Source organism: Numenius arquata, chromosome 7 (assembly GCF_964106895.1).
Source record: "Numenius arquata chromosome 7, bNumArq3.hap1.1, whole genome shotgun sequence".
Classification (NCBI taxonomy): Eukaryota; Metazoa; Chordata; class Aves; order Charadriiformes; family Scolopacidae; genus Numenius; species Numenius arquata.
Genome location: NC_133582.1, coordinates 35275073 through 35293621, shown reverse-complemented (window position 1 = coordinate 35293621; position 18549 = coordinate 35275073). Strand labels below are relative to the sequence as shown.

Genomic DNA, 18549 nt, shown 5'->3' with positions numbered 1-18549 from the left:
AAAAGCCATTGTATTTGCAACATCAGCTTGGAGCAAAATAACACCTAGGGCCTGATCACTCTTTTAGTTGCACTGAAATCAAAGGAGGTTGCATGCAAAGTCCTACTGGTCCCACCGCAGCGTCTGGGACCAAAGATGAAATAACCAAAACCTGTACAACTAATTACGCGCAGGGCAGTCTGTGTGAAGCCAATGCATCAGGGTGGTGCTGTCTTCCTTTGCAGTGGTAGGAGCTGCTTCCACCACAACGTGTTTAAATATGACTGTATCTCTCGCTTCCTTCTGATGATGCTACTTCTCGTAGGCATTTCAAAGTCATACCTTAGCACACTGACTGCCTTCAGCAGGGAGGAAGGGTGGATGTTGTGGCTTATCTGTGACAGTAGATTTCACTGCTCTTTTGCTTAACCCTACAGTGACAGGTCCTCAATAGAGTTAAGAAAAGTTAAAACTATTGGTTGGAAGGATAAGGGGAAATTAACCAAATTCAAGGATCCCGGTGTTCTAAAATAATCTTTTCTCAGCTGGCATTCTGCAGGGATTTCTATGTATGAAGTTGAACATGAACTTTAGAGTGTGTTTATATTAGCAGAACTGATAGTGGAGATGTCTTTCTTGAACTGAACTAAAATAAACAACGGACACCTGTTCTCTAACATTTTTGAAGGAAGAAAGAGGCAGGTTGTTATGCTATTTTGCACCAGGGGACAGAAAATAAGTTAAAATCCATATTGAAAGCAAAACTCAATGCAAGTTTACTCCTGGGACTGGGTGGGTAGGATAATGAAAAAAGCCTTTGGTTTGTTAAGACTCATAAGGGGAAAAAAATGCAAAACAAAAATGAATGATGCCATGTAATGCCAAGTATTCTCAACTGTTCTGAGAATAATTTTCAACAATATGTATTTACTGTTAGTTCCTTATTTGAAAGAAGAGGCTTGTGGTCTCTAGATGTATAAAACATTTTCAGCATTCCAGTTTTTCTGTAACTGAGTCCATGTATGTTCATCCTATTACCAAATAAAAACAATGAGTTCTCTGCTCCATTTGAATTAAAGTTGTAGAAAGGTTCATTTTGTTTTGGTGCTTCCTACATCCACTCCAGGCATGGCACTTCCCATTTGCTTTCCAGTGTCCAGCTCCCTGTAGAGTACTAGAGATAATCAACTTTTTATTTTTAATTGTGGTGGGAATATTGCTTAGACAGCAGTCATTGCACACTGCTGGCCCCTGTGAGGAGGTAGTGACATTACCTAATTTCTAAAGACAGGTAAATTGAGGTGGAGAATGCAAATAGCTTATTTAAGGACCCTGAAATAAATCTCTACCTCTTTGGGGATTAGACATGTCAACCTCACCTTTTCCCTTTCCTCTTTTGACTGAAACCACAGCCCATAGCAGCATCTAAACCAACAACAGCACACCACACTCATGCCCACTGGAACACTTGATCATGTCATTTCTTTTTTTCATGTGCCACTTGGAAGATGAGTATTGATCCCACAGGGCTGGTGTCCTGTGCTCCAGTATTGCTTATAGACCTCCTCTCACAGCATTTCAGCTACATCTCTACATAGCACCTTCTACAAAGTGTCTTATTCCACAGGTCGGCACAGGCGGTGTCTGTGCAGTAGCCATCGCACCACACAAGTAATGACCAGAACTTTCCCGTACCGCTGCTGCTTTTCTATTTGATATTTTCTTTAAAAAAGGAAAAACTCATGACAAAGAGTGGCAGAGACCAAGCCATTCTCTCTAAGGAGGATGTAAAGTTCATAGATGTTCAATACAAGCGTGAAAGGCTTTGGGCATTCCCTTTTGCCTGAAATTCCAGTTTTAATTCACTCCTTCCCTCTCTGGGTTGTTCACTGGTATTGATTTCCTAAAGAACATGTGATGTGCTCGCCGCTGTGCCTGTTTGTATTCTTAGACCTTGCTGGCTTGGTTTGGGACTGCACATACCGCCAGTCCAGTGCAAGCAGAGATGAAGCCAAGCTGCAAATTTCTGATAGATATTGAGGGTGTTGATGTAGTCACCTGTGTTCATCAAATAAAAAATACTGACTGCCACATAGGCAAGAAGGGAGAAAAGATGGTTTGGAAAAGGCATCTCATGATTTGTGTTACTTACCTCCACTTGCAAATACAGTATCAGAGACTGTTCTCTGGTGTGTGGAGCCAGTGACACAAGCCTCCGGAGGTGTTATCAAATGGTCGTTCCCAAGGTGATGCCAGCCGCTCCCTGAACTGCAGCAGAAGCAAGGTAAGTACTGTGTAACTGCCCTCAGAGCCGTGCCGGGCAATGAACCTGGCAATTGCCAGTTCTATGAGGACACAGAGGTGGCTGAAGGGAAGGCTGTCTGAGAGCTGGCAACTGTTCATAGCTCCAAAACTTAAGACCATGACACTTCCAGAAACGATGACTTGTGTATCTCCGCCCAAATCTGGTAAGTGATAAAAAGAAGTAAGATATGTTTGATATTGACTCCTTTAGTGGAAGGCTCCCCAGAAGCGAGGCTGCTTTCCTAGTGAGCCTAACCTAAAACCATGGATAAGACAATGGCCGAAAGAAGACAACAAACACTTTGTAGTGGTGGCAGCACCGCAAAAAGTGTTTTCATGGCTGGTGAGACTACTGTTCATCCATCTCTGCTGAAACTACTCTTTCTTTTTAAAGGTCCAGCGCGACGTTCAGCTGACTTCCCAGGCTCAGATTCCTCGGCAAACCACCTCACGTTGCCAGGTCAGTTGGTACCGCCTCACTCGAATTTGCTTGTATGTGCAGCTTTAGAAATAGGCGCTCACGGTGGCTATTGTTTGGGAGATGAACATAAACAGATGACTTCTTTTCCAAGTATGGCATGACTTTTTTCACATCACATTAAAATAGTTAAACCCACTCAGTGGGGTTGAACAAATGAACTGGTTGTTTTAATGGTCTTTACTGCATTTCCGTTTGGGTTTTTTGGGGGGTTTTTTTGTTGGTTTTTTTTTATGCTTTGTGGCTTGCGGTGCAGGGTCCACAGACTATTTTAATTCGATCAGCAAATTAATTTAGGCCTTTATCACATGGACATAGATGCTGAAGGGAAAAAAATAAGGCTGTTCTGTGGACCCAAGCATAGCTTTTTCTGTGTCCTTCCCATCTACCAAATCCTGCTGTCTGTATTTCACCACAATAACCATCTTCTTAATCCCTTCATCTTCTGGCAGTCCCACACAACTGTCAGAAGAAAGGGAGGCTTATATGAAGCAGTTACACAAAATAATGGCTTAGTGTGAACAAGACACTATCTTGCATGTGCATATGCAAGGGCATTCATATATGTATAATTCACAGTAGGTGAAAGAAAGAGTAACTCTGCGGGAAGACAATAAGAAATCACAATTTAAAAATCCACCCGAACCTCAAGGAAAGTACTGAAAAAGTTTTACTACAGGTATTTTCATCAGTGGCTGCTGTACCAGCAGACAAGGTGCGGTGTGGTGCTATATGTAGATGCCAATGTGCAGTAGCATGTTTCCGTGCTGTTTCAGTTCCCCAAGCTGTTCATGGCTTGATGCTCTTTTGCAGCTGCCACCTTAGCCAGATTGTTTCCCCAGGCGCAGCTGCAGCCACCGCTTGGGCAAAAGTGAGGAACAGAAACATCAGAGAGTTCAAAACACTCTTTTCCCTTAGTAAAACAATGTGCTCCATGGCACAATGTCCTGCTTGAGAGCAAGAATGGATAATCACTGAAAGTAAAATTTAAACCTCTGAGCAACATGCTCACATGAGGGTTCCCAGGTAAGTAACCCAAGACGGTTTTTAGGTAGAAAGCACAGAACATGATATATCACAAATACATCCCCATGACCTCTGAAGTTTCTCATCATTGGCGGTGACAATAAGTATCAGCTGTATATATTACCTGTTTCCCATAGGGTCCCAGAAGTTGTTAAAGTCTTATATTTATATTCATAAGGGAGTCTACTACTTTGGATGTTTTCACCCAGGATTTTCTTGCAGGTGGCATTTTGAGGTCTTGCTCTTTGGAGAGATTTTGGAGAGGTCTTTATTTTTTAAGAAAAAAAATATGTTTTATTTTAACAAAAAATTGTGGAATGAAACATTCGTGTCAAACTACAGCTATAACTCTCAGATAGTGTAAACAGTTGTAATTTTAAAACTAGCTCACTTTTTATACATTTTAGCATGTTTGCATTGGTCCCTTGTTCATTTTTAAAAGCAATGCTTATGTGTTTTTTTCATCCATTTCTCCAACACTATAACACTTTTAACCCATTGATCCATTAATGAGTACCTGCAAACCACAAACCCACCATCCCTTTTTATATGTGATACTTGTTCTGAGCCTGCAGACCACCATTATAATAAGGAAGAAGGAAAATAAATGCAGACAAGAGGGTTTTGGCATAAGCCACCAGGTATAGTCCCTTCATTATTGCTGACTTGCTAAGTGACCTTGCTCAAATCCTTCTTGTGTGCCCCAGTTTCCTCATCTGTTTGGGAATGATAATATTTACTCCTCTTTGAAACTATCGAATCTAGGGATCTGTTAAATGTTATGATTAGAAAACCAGCAGTAAGGAGGATCCACCTTCAAGAGAGTGGAGCAATCAACCGAATAGCATCCCTTTGTGCAAACAGACGCTGTGGATTTGTTGCCAGTCCAGCCTTACTTCCAGTAGTGATACTCACTGTGACCATCTCACGTTGAGTTATAGGAAGGTACCTTCTGTCTGGCACTTAAGGAAATGAAGAGCTGTGTTTTGACTCTCTCTTTGTTAGACATGTCCAATCTCAGTGTATGTTTCAGCATCAATTGGTTTAGGGACCCAGTGGGTTTTCTCTATCTGGCTGTTTAACACTGGCGCCCATGCCCTGTGACCATGGCTCACACAGCATAGTGGTCACTCTGGTACGGTTTGCAAGTCAGCCCTTCCCATGGAGCTATTTACAGTATGTGATGGGGAGCAGATAATAGCGCAATATTTTCCATGTGTATAGTCCAGTGACGTGTTTTATTTACAACCATTATGGTGGTGTTTCTTTATTGTCCCGGTTTGAAGTAAAACTGAACCAATTGTCTCTTCTGTAACTTTACATCCCAGCTCGGCCTCCTCTAACTCTCTGAAATTAACGGCATATTGTGGAGAAAACTGCTCATTCTCAGAATGATAAGACCAATGTTTGTGCTCCATGCCAAGGGATGGTGTGTAGGGAGGCCCTTGCTTATACTTATTGCTATAACAACCAAGGGCAGCCCATTTCGTTATTTGCCCCCTTAGGGGGTCAGAAACGGAAAAAACGTAGAGGGGTCACATCAGTGGGGAGGAGTGGACAGGAGAGGTGACCCAAACCTGACCAACTGGGGTGTTCCATCCCATCTGCCCCATGCTCAGTATAAAAGCTGAGGGATCAAAGGGTCAGCCCCTTCCTGCGATGGCCGACGTCCAGAGAGGACTCTGTCTGTTCATCTGCCTTTGATCCCAATCTGTGTGTTCCTGACTCCAGAGCTGGAATCCAGTTCCCATCCACCGCTGAGTCCAGTCTGGGACTTCACCAGTGCCTGCCGGTGACGTGACTGTCATCCTGGGAGCTTGATACGGTTTTGTATATATTGTATCTATTTCATTATTTTCTTCTTTATTTTTATTTTAATATTAATTCTTCATTAAAGTAGTTTAGTTCATTCTAAACTTCTGAATCTCCTTATCTCTTTCTGTCCTCTCTCTCTCTTTTGGGGGCGGGGTGGGGGGAAAGAGCCATATGTTGGTCTGGTTTTGGTAAATTCGGCCGAAACCATGACATTTATACTCTATATAGACCCTGTTTCAGGGCAGTTGCTTGTGCTGGAAGCAGCCACTAATTAATGTGTAGTTAAGACACACTCTGCTGGAAACATACACACACATTATTTTCTAATTGAGAAAATGTTATTGTCTTCCTGTTTTTTTCTGCAAATCACATGCGGCTTCTGGAATAAAAAGGGGCAGCTTTATTGCGGGGGGTTCAGTCTCATTTCAGAAGGAGCCAGGCTGATGAGAACAGGCACGTGTGCGCATGATCCCCTCTGCCTCTGAGCCAGCAGGCTGGTCAGTCCTCCTCATCACCAACTTTTGAATTTGTGCCTTGTCAACTTAAAGTGCGCGACAGGTCACAAAGCTGGGGAGTTTTTATGAGGTTATGTGGCCGCGTGCAGGAGAAGAACACTGGCAGTGCTCCCACCTCCTTCCCGCTGGTGAAGCCAAAGTCCCCCAGCAGCTCAGCTGCATGTCACAGCGCTGCAGGGAGCCCAGCAGCCACGGGCACATCTGCTGCCTCCTGGAACAGCTCCTTTTTCTCAGTGCAGAGAGGAGGAACCAACCATTTCTCCAAGGAGCCTGCACTTTGTATGGTAATGAAGCACAGTGGGGGCGATGAAGTACTCAGAAGTGTTGTTTACAATCACTGACAACATTTTTCTTTCTGTGGCTTGGAAACATTTGGAAATCTACTTCTGTCAGGGTCCTGGGGATGTTCGTAGGCCTCAGTGGCTGGGAACGGCCCCCCCCCGGTACCCTCACCCGCACCGTCTCCTGCCAGGGGCCCAGGGGACGTGTCTCAGCTCAGCCTGGGCCGAGGGATGTTGTAGGTGTCCCCATCTCTGCCCCTGTCTCCTGGATGGGCCTGGTACCTGCACTGCAGAGAGCTGCTCTCCTGGATGGACCCCTCAGGCACGGGTCAGAGCTGGTCATGCAGAACTCCAGGCATACAGTGGCATAACTATTCTGTTCTGCTCCCTGCACTCACAGTGACTTGAGGAACAATGAGACTATTTGCCTGAAATGCCAGGGGTTTTTCAGCTCCAAAAAACATTTCAAGGACACATAACACAAAGATTACAAGTGGAAACAGGATTTTACTTTATGCTATTTGATGTTATTTTATGTTATTTTTCTGAATCTATTTCAGAGCCAATGCTACAATGCGCATGTGTAGCCAGGAGGAGGCTGATGTGTTCTTCAGTTTAGCTTGAAAAAACATCCCTTGCAGTGTGGCAAAGCAGAGCTACAAAAAGTAGCAGTGGGAGCACAGGCCAAGCAGTCCCAGTTTCCTGAAGAGTGAGAACATGAAGACTGGGCATCAGGACCAACCACCACACAAGAGAAGGGAAAGATGAAGAAGATGAAGATGAAGACAAAGACAGTGACGAAGAAGATGGTGACGAAGAAGATGATGACAACAAAGATGATGCTAGAGATGAAGACGTTGAGTAATAATAATACAAAAAAGGTGACAATGAAGAAGACGATGACAACAAAGAAGATGAAGAAGGCAAAGGCAAAGAAGAAGACAATGACAAAGAACAAAAAGATGACAATGACAAACAGGACAAAGATGATGATGAGAATGAAATAAGAATAATAATAATAAGACGAAGAACATGATGAGGAAGAAGAAGAAAAGAAGAAAAAGAAGATGAAGAAGATTACAACAATGAAGAAGGAGAATATGAAGATGATGATGACAACGACGACAACAACAGAAGAAGAAGACAACAACAATGATGAAGAAGAAAAAGGAGAAGGAGGAGAAGGAGAAGAAGAAGAAGAAGTAGTAGCAGCAGTTGTAGTTGTAGTAGTGGTGTGTGGTACCACAGGGTATTTTGAATGAAAAGTGTGACACGTAGCAGTGACAAGCATACTTTTTGCCTTCAAGATGTGCTCTGCCTCTGTGCTTCTTGGCCAGTGATGCATGAAAAGCCCTCCCATGCCTGCCCTATGCTTGTATTGCATGCAGAGAAAGCTGACAAGTGGCAGCTCCTGGTGGTGCAGCAAGCCTGGAGCCCTTCCAAGCACAGGCTGTTTTGCACAAGCAAGAACCTCTGGAGAAATGGAGCCACAGGAAGAGCAGAGCTCGCTCCTGCTCCAAACTTGCAATGGGCAAGAGAGACTGAGAAAGCCAGGGCACGAGTGGTGCAAGAGTAGTTGTACCAGATGCACAAGTGGTTGCACCTCAGAAGTGCAAAAGCAGCAGGCGAGAACCAACCTGAAAGGGCCCAGAGGAGCCCTGACCACAGCCTGTGCTCAATGCTACAGAGGACAAGCAGCAAGCCTCGGGGGCCACCCTGAGGCCCACGCTGAGAGTCTAGAAAGCTTCCTCCACCTGGATGCAGGGCACAAGGGCCACCTTAGTGGAGCAGGAGCAGCAGCCACCTGGCCAAAATGGCACAAAGGAGCCCTGGCAAGGGGCCCTGGTCAATGTTGCAGAGGAAAGCAAAAAAACCATGGTGACACTTGCTAGCCCACCATGGGGGAAAAAAAACCTTCCTCCCCCCAGCTGCAGGGGGACCATCTTTGTGGTGCATGAACAGCAGGCAGTAATTACATTTATGGCAGCCGTAGCCTGGAGGAAAGCCAAAGTGTAACCAGAGCCACAGGCTGGGATGGACCGTGCTGACAATGCCATGGAAATAACACAGGCTTTGAAAAACAAGTGAGCGGAGGTTACACCGGTGTGGTGGAAAGGTTGGTCATTCTTGGACCTAGAATATTTGGATCCGTGCCCAAAGCACAGCCAGGCAAACTACAACTCTTCCAAACTGGGAAAAAAGCCCGTTGCTGCTATCGCTGTCACATCCCCTTGTCCTGCTGAAACCAAGCTGTGCAGCTCCTCTGTTAAACACACCCATGTTTATACGGGGGACAAAATGTTCTTCAGCCACAGGGTAAAACTTCCACAGCTCATATGTGATTTTAACCTTTCTGAGTGTCATTTGCCTACCTCAATTTGTGGGAAGATGTTCAGGTCTTATCTAAAATCCTGGAAAATCTCCTTTTCCTTTAGGATTTAGTATTTTGAGTACTGAAAGAGTAAGGCAGGTACTATTCTTGTCATTTTGTACATTGGTGCCAAAATTGTTATGTACCTTCAGACTATGTAAATAAGGGTATTTATACCACAGACACTCACTTGGTTGTGCTGATGCCAGAGGTGAAAGACAGGAGTTTGGTTCCCTCTGCAGGAACTTTGCAGAGACGTGCATGATTTCCTCACCATTCCATACTGATGCACCAAGGGACATTTGCTACTGCAGTCAGGGGAGGTTTGGACCTGACATGAGGAAACATTTCTTTACTGAGAAGGTGGCCAAACCCTGGAACAGGCTTCCTGGAGAGGTGATCAATGCCCAAAGCCTGTCAGTGCTTAAGAGGCATTTGGACGATGCCCTTAATACCATGCTTTAACTTTTGGTCAGCCCTGAATTGGTCAGGGAGTTGGACCAGAGGTTCATTGTAGGTTCATTCCACGTGAACTGTTCTATTCTAACATTCCTGGTCATACCCACAAACACAGCTTGCTACAAGCTGTGGTACATCTTCATATTCCTGAAAGTTGGATCTTGTGCAACGTTACGGACCAGAGCCTTCAAGAGTTCGGGTTGTCACATAGGTCTAGGTTTAATGTAGGAGCTGGCTAGGCATAGAGGAGGGCATAATATGCTTTCAGTGGATTAAAAAGCATACCTGGGCAGAAAAAAAATCTTAATTAGTTACTAAACCCTCAGCTTATGTCATGGTGACTGGCCAAGAAGTAGCTCTCTTTGGATTCTCTCCTTGAGGTGTCTCATTGGAGAGAACAGTGAATTTTGTATAGACATGCAGATTTTTCTTAACACTGAGAAACTGATTCTCCCCAAGTTTAGAACATTTCTTCAGTGAAATATTCATTTGAGAACGTTTCTCTAATGAAACACAGTCTTGGTTCTCCTGTGCTTTCATCCTGCAGATTTTCCTGATAATTACAGCAGAAAACTTCGTTTGTTGGCAAAGGCAACAAAAGGGAGAAAGAAGAATCCCTTCTCCTTCTCCTAGGATTTTCTTTATCCTGCCTACATAGTAGTTGAAGCGAAAAGTTGTGGTAGCTCTGCAGGCAGCTGAGGGGCGAGGAGAGATGGCAGAAGGTCTGTTTTTAGGATGTCCCCACAGGCCACTAACCACAGCTGGTTCTGCTAGGAAACACATTAATGCCTTGTCCATGGCATGTCAGGGACCCTTAGTGCTTGCATAAGCATCTGGAGAGGGCTAAGAAGTACTTCTGTCTGACCAAGCAGTGTCCCAGACACTGTTTCCACCCTGGTACCTCTGCAAAGCCACAGCATCCCCTCATAGAATCATAGAATCATAGTATCATTCAGGTTGGAAAAGACCCTTGGGATCACCGAGTCCAACCATCAACCCCACTCTACAAAGTTCTCCCCTACACCATATCCCCCAATACCACATCTAAATGACTCTTAAACACATCCAGGGATGGTGACTCAGCCACCTCCCTAGGCAGGCAAAGACGTGAGGCAAGGACAGCTGGGAGAGACAGCAATGTCTCACTCTTCATTCCCATCCACACTCACCTGCATTGTCTTGCAGTGCTGAGGCCAAACCAGCCTCCTCCAGCACCAGTGCTGCCTCGTGAGCCACACATTTCACTGCTGGACAAAGATGGTGGGGGGCCATGGCTGGGTCCTTTTCCAGAAGCAGTGGCAGCAGCATGGCAAGGGACTGCCACCAGCTCAGGGGCAGATGTGAAAGCTGAGCAGCTTGTATGGGGTTTCCCCCTTTCATTCAGCTTCCTGTTTTTCTCCCCACTGCCTTTTCCTTCCCCTCTGAGTGCCAACAGTGACCACTCAAATCCCATTTTCAGATGTGGCTGCTCAGCTAACTGTGTTCTTACTTTTTATCAGAGGCAAATTTTTTCCCAACAATTGTTCAGGAGGAAAAACCATGCTATTAACTCAGTGATGCTAGCGATGACATTAAAGAAAATTGTATTTCAATGACTTTTTTGAAGGGACGTTACCTTTTAAGTGAATGGAAATGTTTATATCAATTTGCTTTAAGATGCTTGAAAAGGAAAGGAAAGGATATTGGTGTTTTACCTTATCTTGTTCTGTTTTCTGATCGGAGTGGAATTACTATGTAATAAGAAGACTGTTTGTTGCTATAGTAGTTTGAAATACTCAGGATGACTATATATTATTTTCGTCAGTAGGTATCATAAGCAATAATTTCCTTCTTATTGCATTGGGGCAAAAACTATTGCAAATCAGTTTATTTCTAGGGAAGTCAGTGGAACCAGGAAAATCCCAGCTAAATTTTTGACTACAGTGTACAATAATTCTTGTGGACTGTGGTGATGCATCTTCTGGCTTCAAAGGTCACATGAAATGTCTATCATGCTTGATTCATTGAGGGCAGGCTCCTCAGTAAATGTTTTTCTCCTGTTCAGATTATCCAGGAGATTGAACCATTTGGCATTGTCTGGACTGTTAGTTCAAGTGATCACCCACAAAATAATTGGGTTTTGATGGGCTGTCTTGTTGACCTCACCTAGTGGATGCATGGCATATCTTAGGATCAGTTTGAAGGGCAGAACTTGTGGCAGCATTTGGTACTCCTGTGGTTTCTTGACTCATAGATGAATGGTTTAATCTGTGGCAAATCCAGCACGTTTCTTCACCTGCTCATCTGTATATGTGTCTCCACTTCCAAACCAATCTCTCATACATTAGCTATGTCTGCTTATCGGATCATCCATCACTGCTAATACAAAACAATAGCTTCTGGTGTAGTGCCTCAAGCCATTGATCTAATTGGAGTTGTGCAGAGTGTAGTAGGCTGATTTTGTGTTATGCCGGGGCGGGGAGGAGGGGGAGGGGAAGCAGGGCAAGAGTGATGGGGAAATGAACAATTCCTGTTCCTTCATATAAGCATTGTACAAGTCGTGTTGTTCTCTGAAACCTGTTAGTTGGTCTGCTGTAAATGTGTTTGCAGATATCCTCAAATCCTGCCCCGCTTTGACACAGTATCAGTTAAACCTAAGGTGCATCAGACCCAACCTACAGGGTTTTACTAAAAACTTAGAAGCAGATGACAAGCTTTGCACTCCCTTCTCCTTAGAACTCTTTGAAAATACAGACATCAGTTAAAGGAACGTGTTCCTCAGGAAGGGGATAGAGTGGTATGAAGTTGGCAGCCCTTAATTGTGGTGCTGCAAGCAGAACCTGAGGACTAGTGCTGGGTGAGATCTTCCCTGCAGTATACACTCATTTTTCATTCTTAGGTGTCTAAAGTGGCAAGTCTGGCATTCATTCTTTCAGCTGTAATGGCCATTATATCTTAAGCAAATCAAGGCATAATGTTGACGTAGGGCAGGTATTTATACCAGGCAGCTAGAGGGAGTCCTGACCTCTCTCAAGAATTAAAAGAAGAGTTGCATCAAAGAAAGGATAAGAAGAAATACTGGGTGGATCCCACCCTAGCCAAATCTGAGATTTGCATGGCTGCTGTTCTGTAAGATGCTTGGGTTGCACATCCCACTGACCGGAGCAAACAGAGCAGCTAATGCACTCATCCTCAATCAGTGACTTAAACACACACAGTCTCTCTGCATGATGCTGCTTGCGTAACTATTCTAATCTATACTGGCACTGTCCAAATACCTGTTCTCTGCTTTCATTGCCTTGATGATAGCCACGATCTTAAAAAATAATTCTTTATTGTCCCTAAATTAAAAACAAAGGAATTTCATGCCTTAGCAACATCAAGGTTAGAAACTTGTAATACTTACATGACTCCATGCATGAAGCTCCTGAGAATCATAACCTATTGAAGCCCACAAAAACTCTGTGAGGTAAGTATTCAAATTTTTATTCCCATTTTACATGTGGAGAAACTGTGGTGAATGTTATAGTCCAGGTCACACAAGCAGTCTTTGAGAAATCTGGGGATAGAACTCTAGAGTCCTGAGAGAGCATCTTCTCCCAATCTCTTTAAGTCACTAAAACCTGAAGAAACTAAATGTCATAGATCCCCTTTATTAACTCCTGTATAAGGATGATAAACAGCACTGTCAGTGTTCTGGACAAACCCCTTAAACCTATTAGCCAAGTCATCTCTGCTGGCAACAACTCCAGTAAAATTCCAGTTAACAATAAACATTCCCCCACGCTGAGCAATGAAAAATCCAATAACAGTTTGGCTGAATCCATGCTGAGTACAGAAAATGGAATTAATCTGAAAAGTGAATGTACCTCAAAGAACTCACCTGGATATTTTTCAAGCTTTTAATGAATGTCAATCTAGTCTAGTTGAGAACGGGAAAGATTATGACTATGCAGAAATCTAGATGTGTATTTCAGAAGTTTATGTAATCCATAGTTTTTTTTCTTTCCCAAGACATTTTAGAGTATAATTAATCACTCAAGGAGTTTAACAAGATAATAGTGTGACTGTTCTGGCATTTGAAGTTAGCTAGCTCGCACAGGAGAATCTTGACAATGACTTTTCTTTTAAAGTGCTTATCATATTAATTATCGACTTATTACTTGGTTATTTTGCAAATAATAACTAAGCATAAGACATACATTTTGGTCATAGTCCTGTTTAATTTTTTATTCTACCTATGTAAAGATGTAAGAAAGCAAGACATAAATTCAGGCAGAGTCAAGAAGTTGAGAATAGTCAGATTCATATGTAGCCCACTTGTGACTTTCACACTGGCCTTTAGTTTACTAGAAAAATCATACGAAATCCCTTAGATCCACCTATTCCTGAATTCTGGGAAATGTGATCTCAATCTGAATTTATTGTCTTAAAATGGCCTTGTTCAATGATATTTTGAAAACAGTGAAGTGTTTAGCTATCTACATGTAGATAGGTAAGTATAAAGTTGCTTCTTCATTTAGACTTTTGACACTTTCATTTTCTGTCTAAACTGTTGTTTCCTAGTGCTGAGAACTTTCCTTGGGATTCACCTGTATTGGTGTAGTCTTCTGGGATGTCCAAATAATGGCATTATTTAAAGATCAAGTATTCCAAAGTGCTTAATTGCCCAATATTCAATTTTTGAGAGACCTATGTTTCATTCTAGAGTTTTACATCCATATTGATTTTCACATCTTTTTTCCTGAAACTTCATTATCCCAAAAGAGTCTTGGCTCTCAGGCTGAGAAACCCTCCTTTGCACAGACAGGCTGTGCTGACAGGGAGGGACACAGCTTCTGAGAAATTAATTTCTTGTCTACCAGCAAATGAATGCTAGGCATGGTAACCATCGTTGTTCTTCCTTTGTCACCACCAGCCATCAAACCTCAGCTGCATCACCTCAGGAGGCCCACTCACAGCTCAGGAAACTCTTTCTCAGCCTTCCACAAGAAATCAGAGGAACATCCGGTGAGATGTAAGCTGCTTGACCAGAGGGGAAGGATGAAGAAGATACAAAATATTTCCCAGAACTGGAATAGGAAATAGCAGAAGAGATAAAGAGGCATCTTCTGGAATAACACTCCTCACCTGGGGATGGAGGACTTTGTGTAACCACTGCACAAGCCATACTGCATTGTACAGAAGCTGCAATTCTAGATAAAAGCAAGTGTATGATTTAGCTAAACAATACAGTGGACATTTTGTTAGAAATGTTCTCAATAGCCTTCTTATTATCGCAGCATATGCCCACTTACTACTAAAATATTGGGCTGTTATCTTTAAAGAAGTAATTGCATATCACTATCTCCTGTCAAATTAAGAAAGCCAGTGCTTTCCTAGATTGTTGGACTCCTTATGGTGTTCTCAATGTGACCTTCTGCCTACCACAGGTAAGACAACAACTCCCATTTCACACAGCATATGAAAGATTTTTCTTGCCTAGCTGTACTGAGAATAAATGTCCTCCTGTCATAGCGTGATAGGTGTTCAGGAGGCTGGAGTACAAAGAGTCTTCTCATTTCACTCATTGGAAAAAAAAGGCATAGCACAGCATTAAAGTTGTGCTTTCACAAACTCTGCTGAATGTTAAATAACACTGATTGTCTTTTGTGGCATTAATTTAGTTGAGTTTGATCCTATGTGTTCTTTTAGTGCACAGTGTCCCGTGAGCCTGAGTCTCACTGCTGAACACATCCCCCCCCAAAAAAGTTCCTTTTGTCCCCAGATTTTACAGTGTGAGAAACAGTGGTGAGTAACTCTCTGCCCTCTTTCTCCAGGCCCCTGATGATTTATGTACCACCTCAGCTCTCCCTTTCCAGACCAGTGAACTCTGTCCTTTTTGTACTCTCCTCACAAGCAAACCTACTCTACTTTTTATCTTCCTTGCTGCTCTTTTCTATATCTTTTTTTTTTTTAAACCTCTTTTTGAAAGAAGAGGATGAACACTGCATGCAGTACTCAAGATGCAAGTATACCATAAATTTATAAAATAATGTAATGACACTTTCTGTTTTATCTCCTATGCCTTTCTGAATAGTTTTTAAGGATGTACTTTCCTTTTTTAATCTCCTTGGGCACCGAGTAGTAGTTTCTGTAGAATTGCCTATAATATATCCTGGTTAATTTATAGCCCAAACACACAGAGGAAGTTGAGGAGTTGGGGTGGCCTCTCCCTATATGCATTGTTCTGTACTTACCAGTACTGAATTGGTGGTTTTGCCAATTATACTGAAGTAAGCTGCTTCTTCTTCTTCTTCTTCTTCTTCTTCTTCTTCTTCTTCTTCCAATCTTACGTCCTTCATTTCTGTTCCCTGCTTGCTTTCTTCTTCCATCTACACCTTTTCCAAATCACATCTTCTGGATAAGCACGTTGAATAGCAGAGAGGACAATCCTCCTTTACTGTGAATGCCATTTCATCCTACTCTATTTTTTTTTAATTTCCCACATTGTTAACCAGTTATTTTCACATCTTAAGATCATGTGTTATGATCTTCTTTCAATCCATGACAGCTCAGTAGCTTTGACAGCAGGACCTTGTCAAAACGGAGAACTGCAAATCATTACTGGCTCCTCCAAGGAAGTCTCAAATATTTGTGAGGCAAAATCTCTTCTACAGAAACTAGCCTGACCCTTCTCTGTTATTCTATTTCTTTTTATATTTTCTAAAAGTTCACTTACTGTGAAGTTGCATTCTGTTACACGCTACAGGTTTGTAACTATGTCCAACATCAAAACCGCGCCAGCTGGTGTATGTAGCACTGCTGTGTGATGGTGACATTAAAACCATGGCTGGTTGTTGCGTGCAAAGACTGGGGCATTTTTCTAGTGTTACGCCTGTCCCCAGGTCCCTTAGAGAGGATCACTGCAGTGGTGGGTGCACTCGTCCTGAGGTCTCACACCTTTCCACAGTGTTTTGCTAGACTCCTCCACTGCCCGAGTACTCTGATGTCACCTTGTTTCAGTTATTTTCATTTACCCTGCGCTTCATGTTTGTAGCATTAACCTTAACCACCATCAGAACTTGTGACTCCAGCAGCTGGGCTGGGTCGCTGCCTAAACCAATGCAAAGAGGAATGCGCTTTAAAGCCTCCTGCTTACAAAAAGTGATTTATCTCTAGGAATTCCTTGAGAAATGTATTTTCCTTGTAGAATACCCTGAAAGATTTTACACAAAGAGGCTGTATAGAAATGCAAAATTATACTATCCTTCCAAACACATTTGCTGTGTCATTTCCTTCCTTGTAGGACACCTCTGGTTAACACTTTACCTAACACAGTCCTACCTGACTGTTCTCTGGACAAGTGGACAGCAGCGGGTCACTTGCAGAAGTTAAAAGGGGAACCTCTTTTTTTTGCCTTTCATTATTACTGACAGTTTATTTGGGTTATTGTTTTTGTTTCACTAGCATCTCAAAAACGGAGGGATTTTTGTCTTTGTTCTTGCTTGTGTTTGGTCCACACTCTCCTGTGCCGTAAAGCTAACATAAGTTGCCATATTGAATTTACTGCTGTGTAGTCAAGGCACAGGGGATGAAATGCCCTGCCTGAGGTGTCATGGGGAGTTTATATGGCTCCTACAAATTTAATGTAGTTCTGATCAGGTTCCTCTTTGCTCTCACTTTTCTCCAGACAAGTCCATCCTGTGCCAAGTTTCTGTCTGAGTCCCTCCTAGAAAGTGTCTGTTCACCCAAATGGTTTCAAGGGGTTTTATTTTTTATTTTTCCTGAATCTGGGGAAGGTGAAGGGTGCTGGCAGATACTCATTGGTATTGGAAAGGTATCTCAGGATGTCTCTTCCCTTTTCCAAAGCCTCAGGCTTTGACCTAAATGAAATACTGCAAAGTGTGGGGGGATAGGATATTTACAAGGGGAGATGCTCCTTGTAAATATTTGGTGCTTCACAAAAATAATTTCTAAGCAAAACTAGTTGTGCTGGTGTCATCCGGACGGATGTGCAGAGCTGTCCAGTGGGTTGGATGGGCTCATCCTCTCAGTCCAACCCTGACATCTAGTGTACACCAAAGGGAAATTTTCCAAGTGTGAAGTTCAAAAATGAAATCTGTGTTATTTGGGCAAGGTCTGGCTTTGCAATGCTCTCAACCGTTTTCCACACTTATGATTTCTAAGATAACCACTTGCTGCCAGCATAGAAATAAATCTGAGTGATCTGTCCTTCTTGGAAAGTCTTATGAACTCACACTTACGATGTCATTTAGACTTGTTATGACTCATTGTAACTATCAATGCTTGCAAATTTAGCCTTTTTTCTGTTTGTCCGTTCGTGAACTGCATCTTTGGTCTAATCACGGGACCACTTTGCTACAGCGAGAAAATTTGGTGCTCTGTTTTTTGAGAGGGAGTTGTTTGTTTACTTTTTAAAAAAGGATTAAAGTCTAATTTAAAAATCTGAATGTTAAAAATCCATAGTGAGTGAGGCATAGAAAGACGCGAGTCATTCCTTATATTTTATGTATTTGTGTGTCTACACAAACAGGGATTGGAAAGGAAGATTGGCTCTAATGTCCTCAAGGGCAGCCAGAGCAGAGATGGAGGAGAAAGGGAGGAGGAGAGAAGAGGAGTTGTGGCTCAGCAGCTTAAATAGGCCTTTCCAATACTTTAGATCATGAGGTAGACAGTTGGGTTCATAAAGCAAATTGGGTTCTTGACTGGTCGCATCCCCACCTCCTTCCTCTTTCTTGTTGAGGTCTGTTGTTCACTTCTGTTGCTCAGGTATCTGGCCAGCACAAGTCCTTCTGGCCAACCCCTCACTATCCTTTTGCATGTACTCCTCCCTTTACCCCAAACTTCTCCTGATCTCTCACAGATCTGCTAAGCGTCACCAAGCAGCTGCCTTGGTATGGATCCTGGGTTATAATCACAGAATCGCTGAGGCTGGATGGGACCTCTGGAGTTGGCCACTCCAAATAGGGTCACTGCAGCAGGTTGCTCAAGGCTGTGTCCAGCCTGGTTTTGAAAGTGTCCTAGGATGGAGAGTCCACAACCTCTCTGGGCTGTCTGTGCCAGTGTTCAGTAGTAAAAATATGTTTCCTTACTTGTAAGTGGTATTTCATGTGTTTCATTTTGTGCTCAATGCCTCTTGTCCTGTCAGTGGGTACCACTGGGAAAAGCCTGGGTCCTTATGCTTTACTCCCTCCCATCAGACATTTATATACATTGATAGATCCCTCAAAGCTTTCTCTTCTCCAGGCTAAACAGAATATAGAAAACCAAATCTGGGATAGGTATAACTTTGTCTCAGACCCTAAGACCACCTGGTGGCCTAAAACCTACTTCGAAGGT

At 43.0% G+C, this 18549-nt stretch overlaps 1 protein-coding gene across 1 annotated transcript in view; it reads left to right on the top strand.

Annotated features, from left to right (window-relative positions):
• Positions 1-14295, top strand: part of PDE1C (phosphodiesterase 1C) — a 334640-nt gene extending 320345 nt beyond the window's left edge. The window contains exons 18-19 of the mRNA XM_074150406.1: positions 2678-2743; positions 14126-14295. Coding sequence (XP_074006507.1) covers positions 2678-2743; positions 14126-14295 — 236 coding nt within the window. The remainder of the gene's footprint in view (positions 1-2677; positions 2744-14125) is intronic.
• The last annotated feature ends 4254 nt before the right edge of the window (positions 14296-18549 follow it).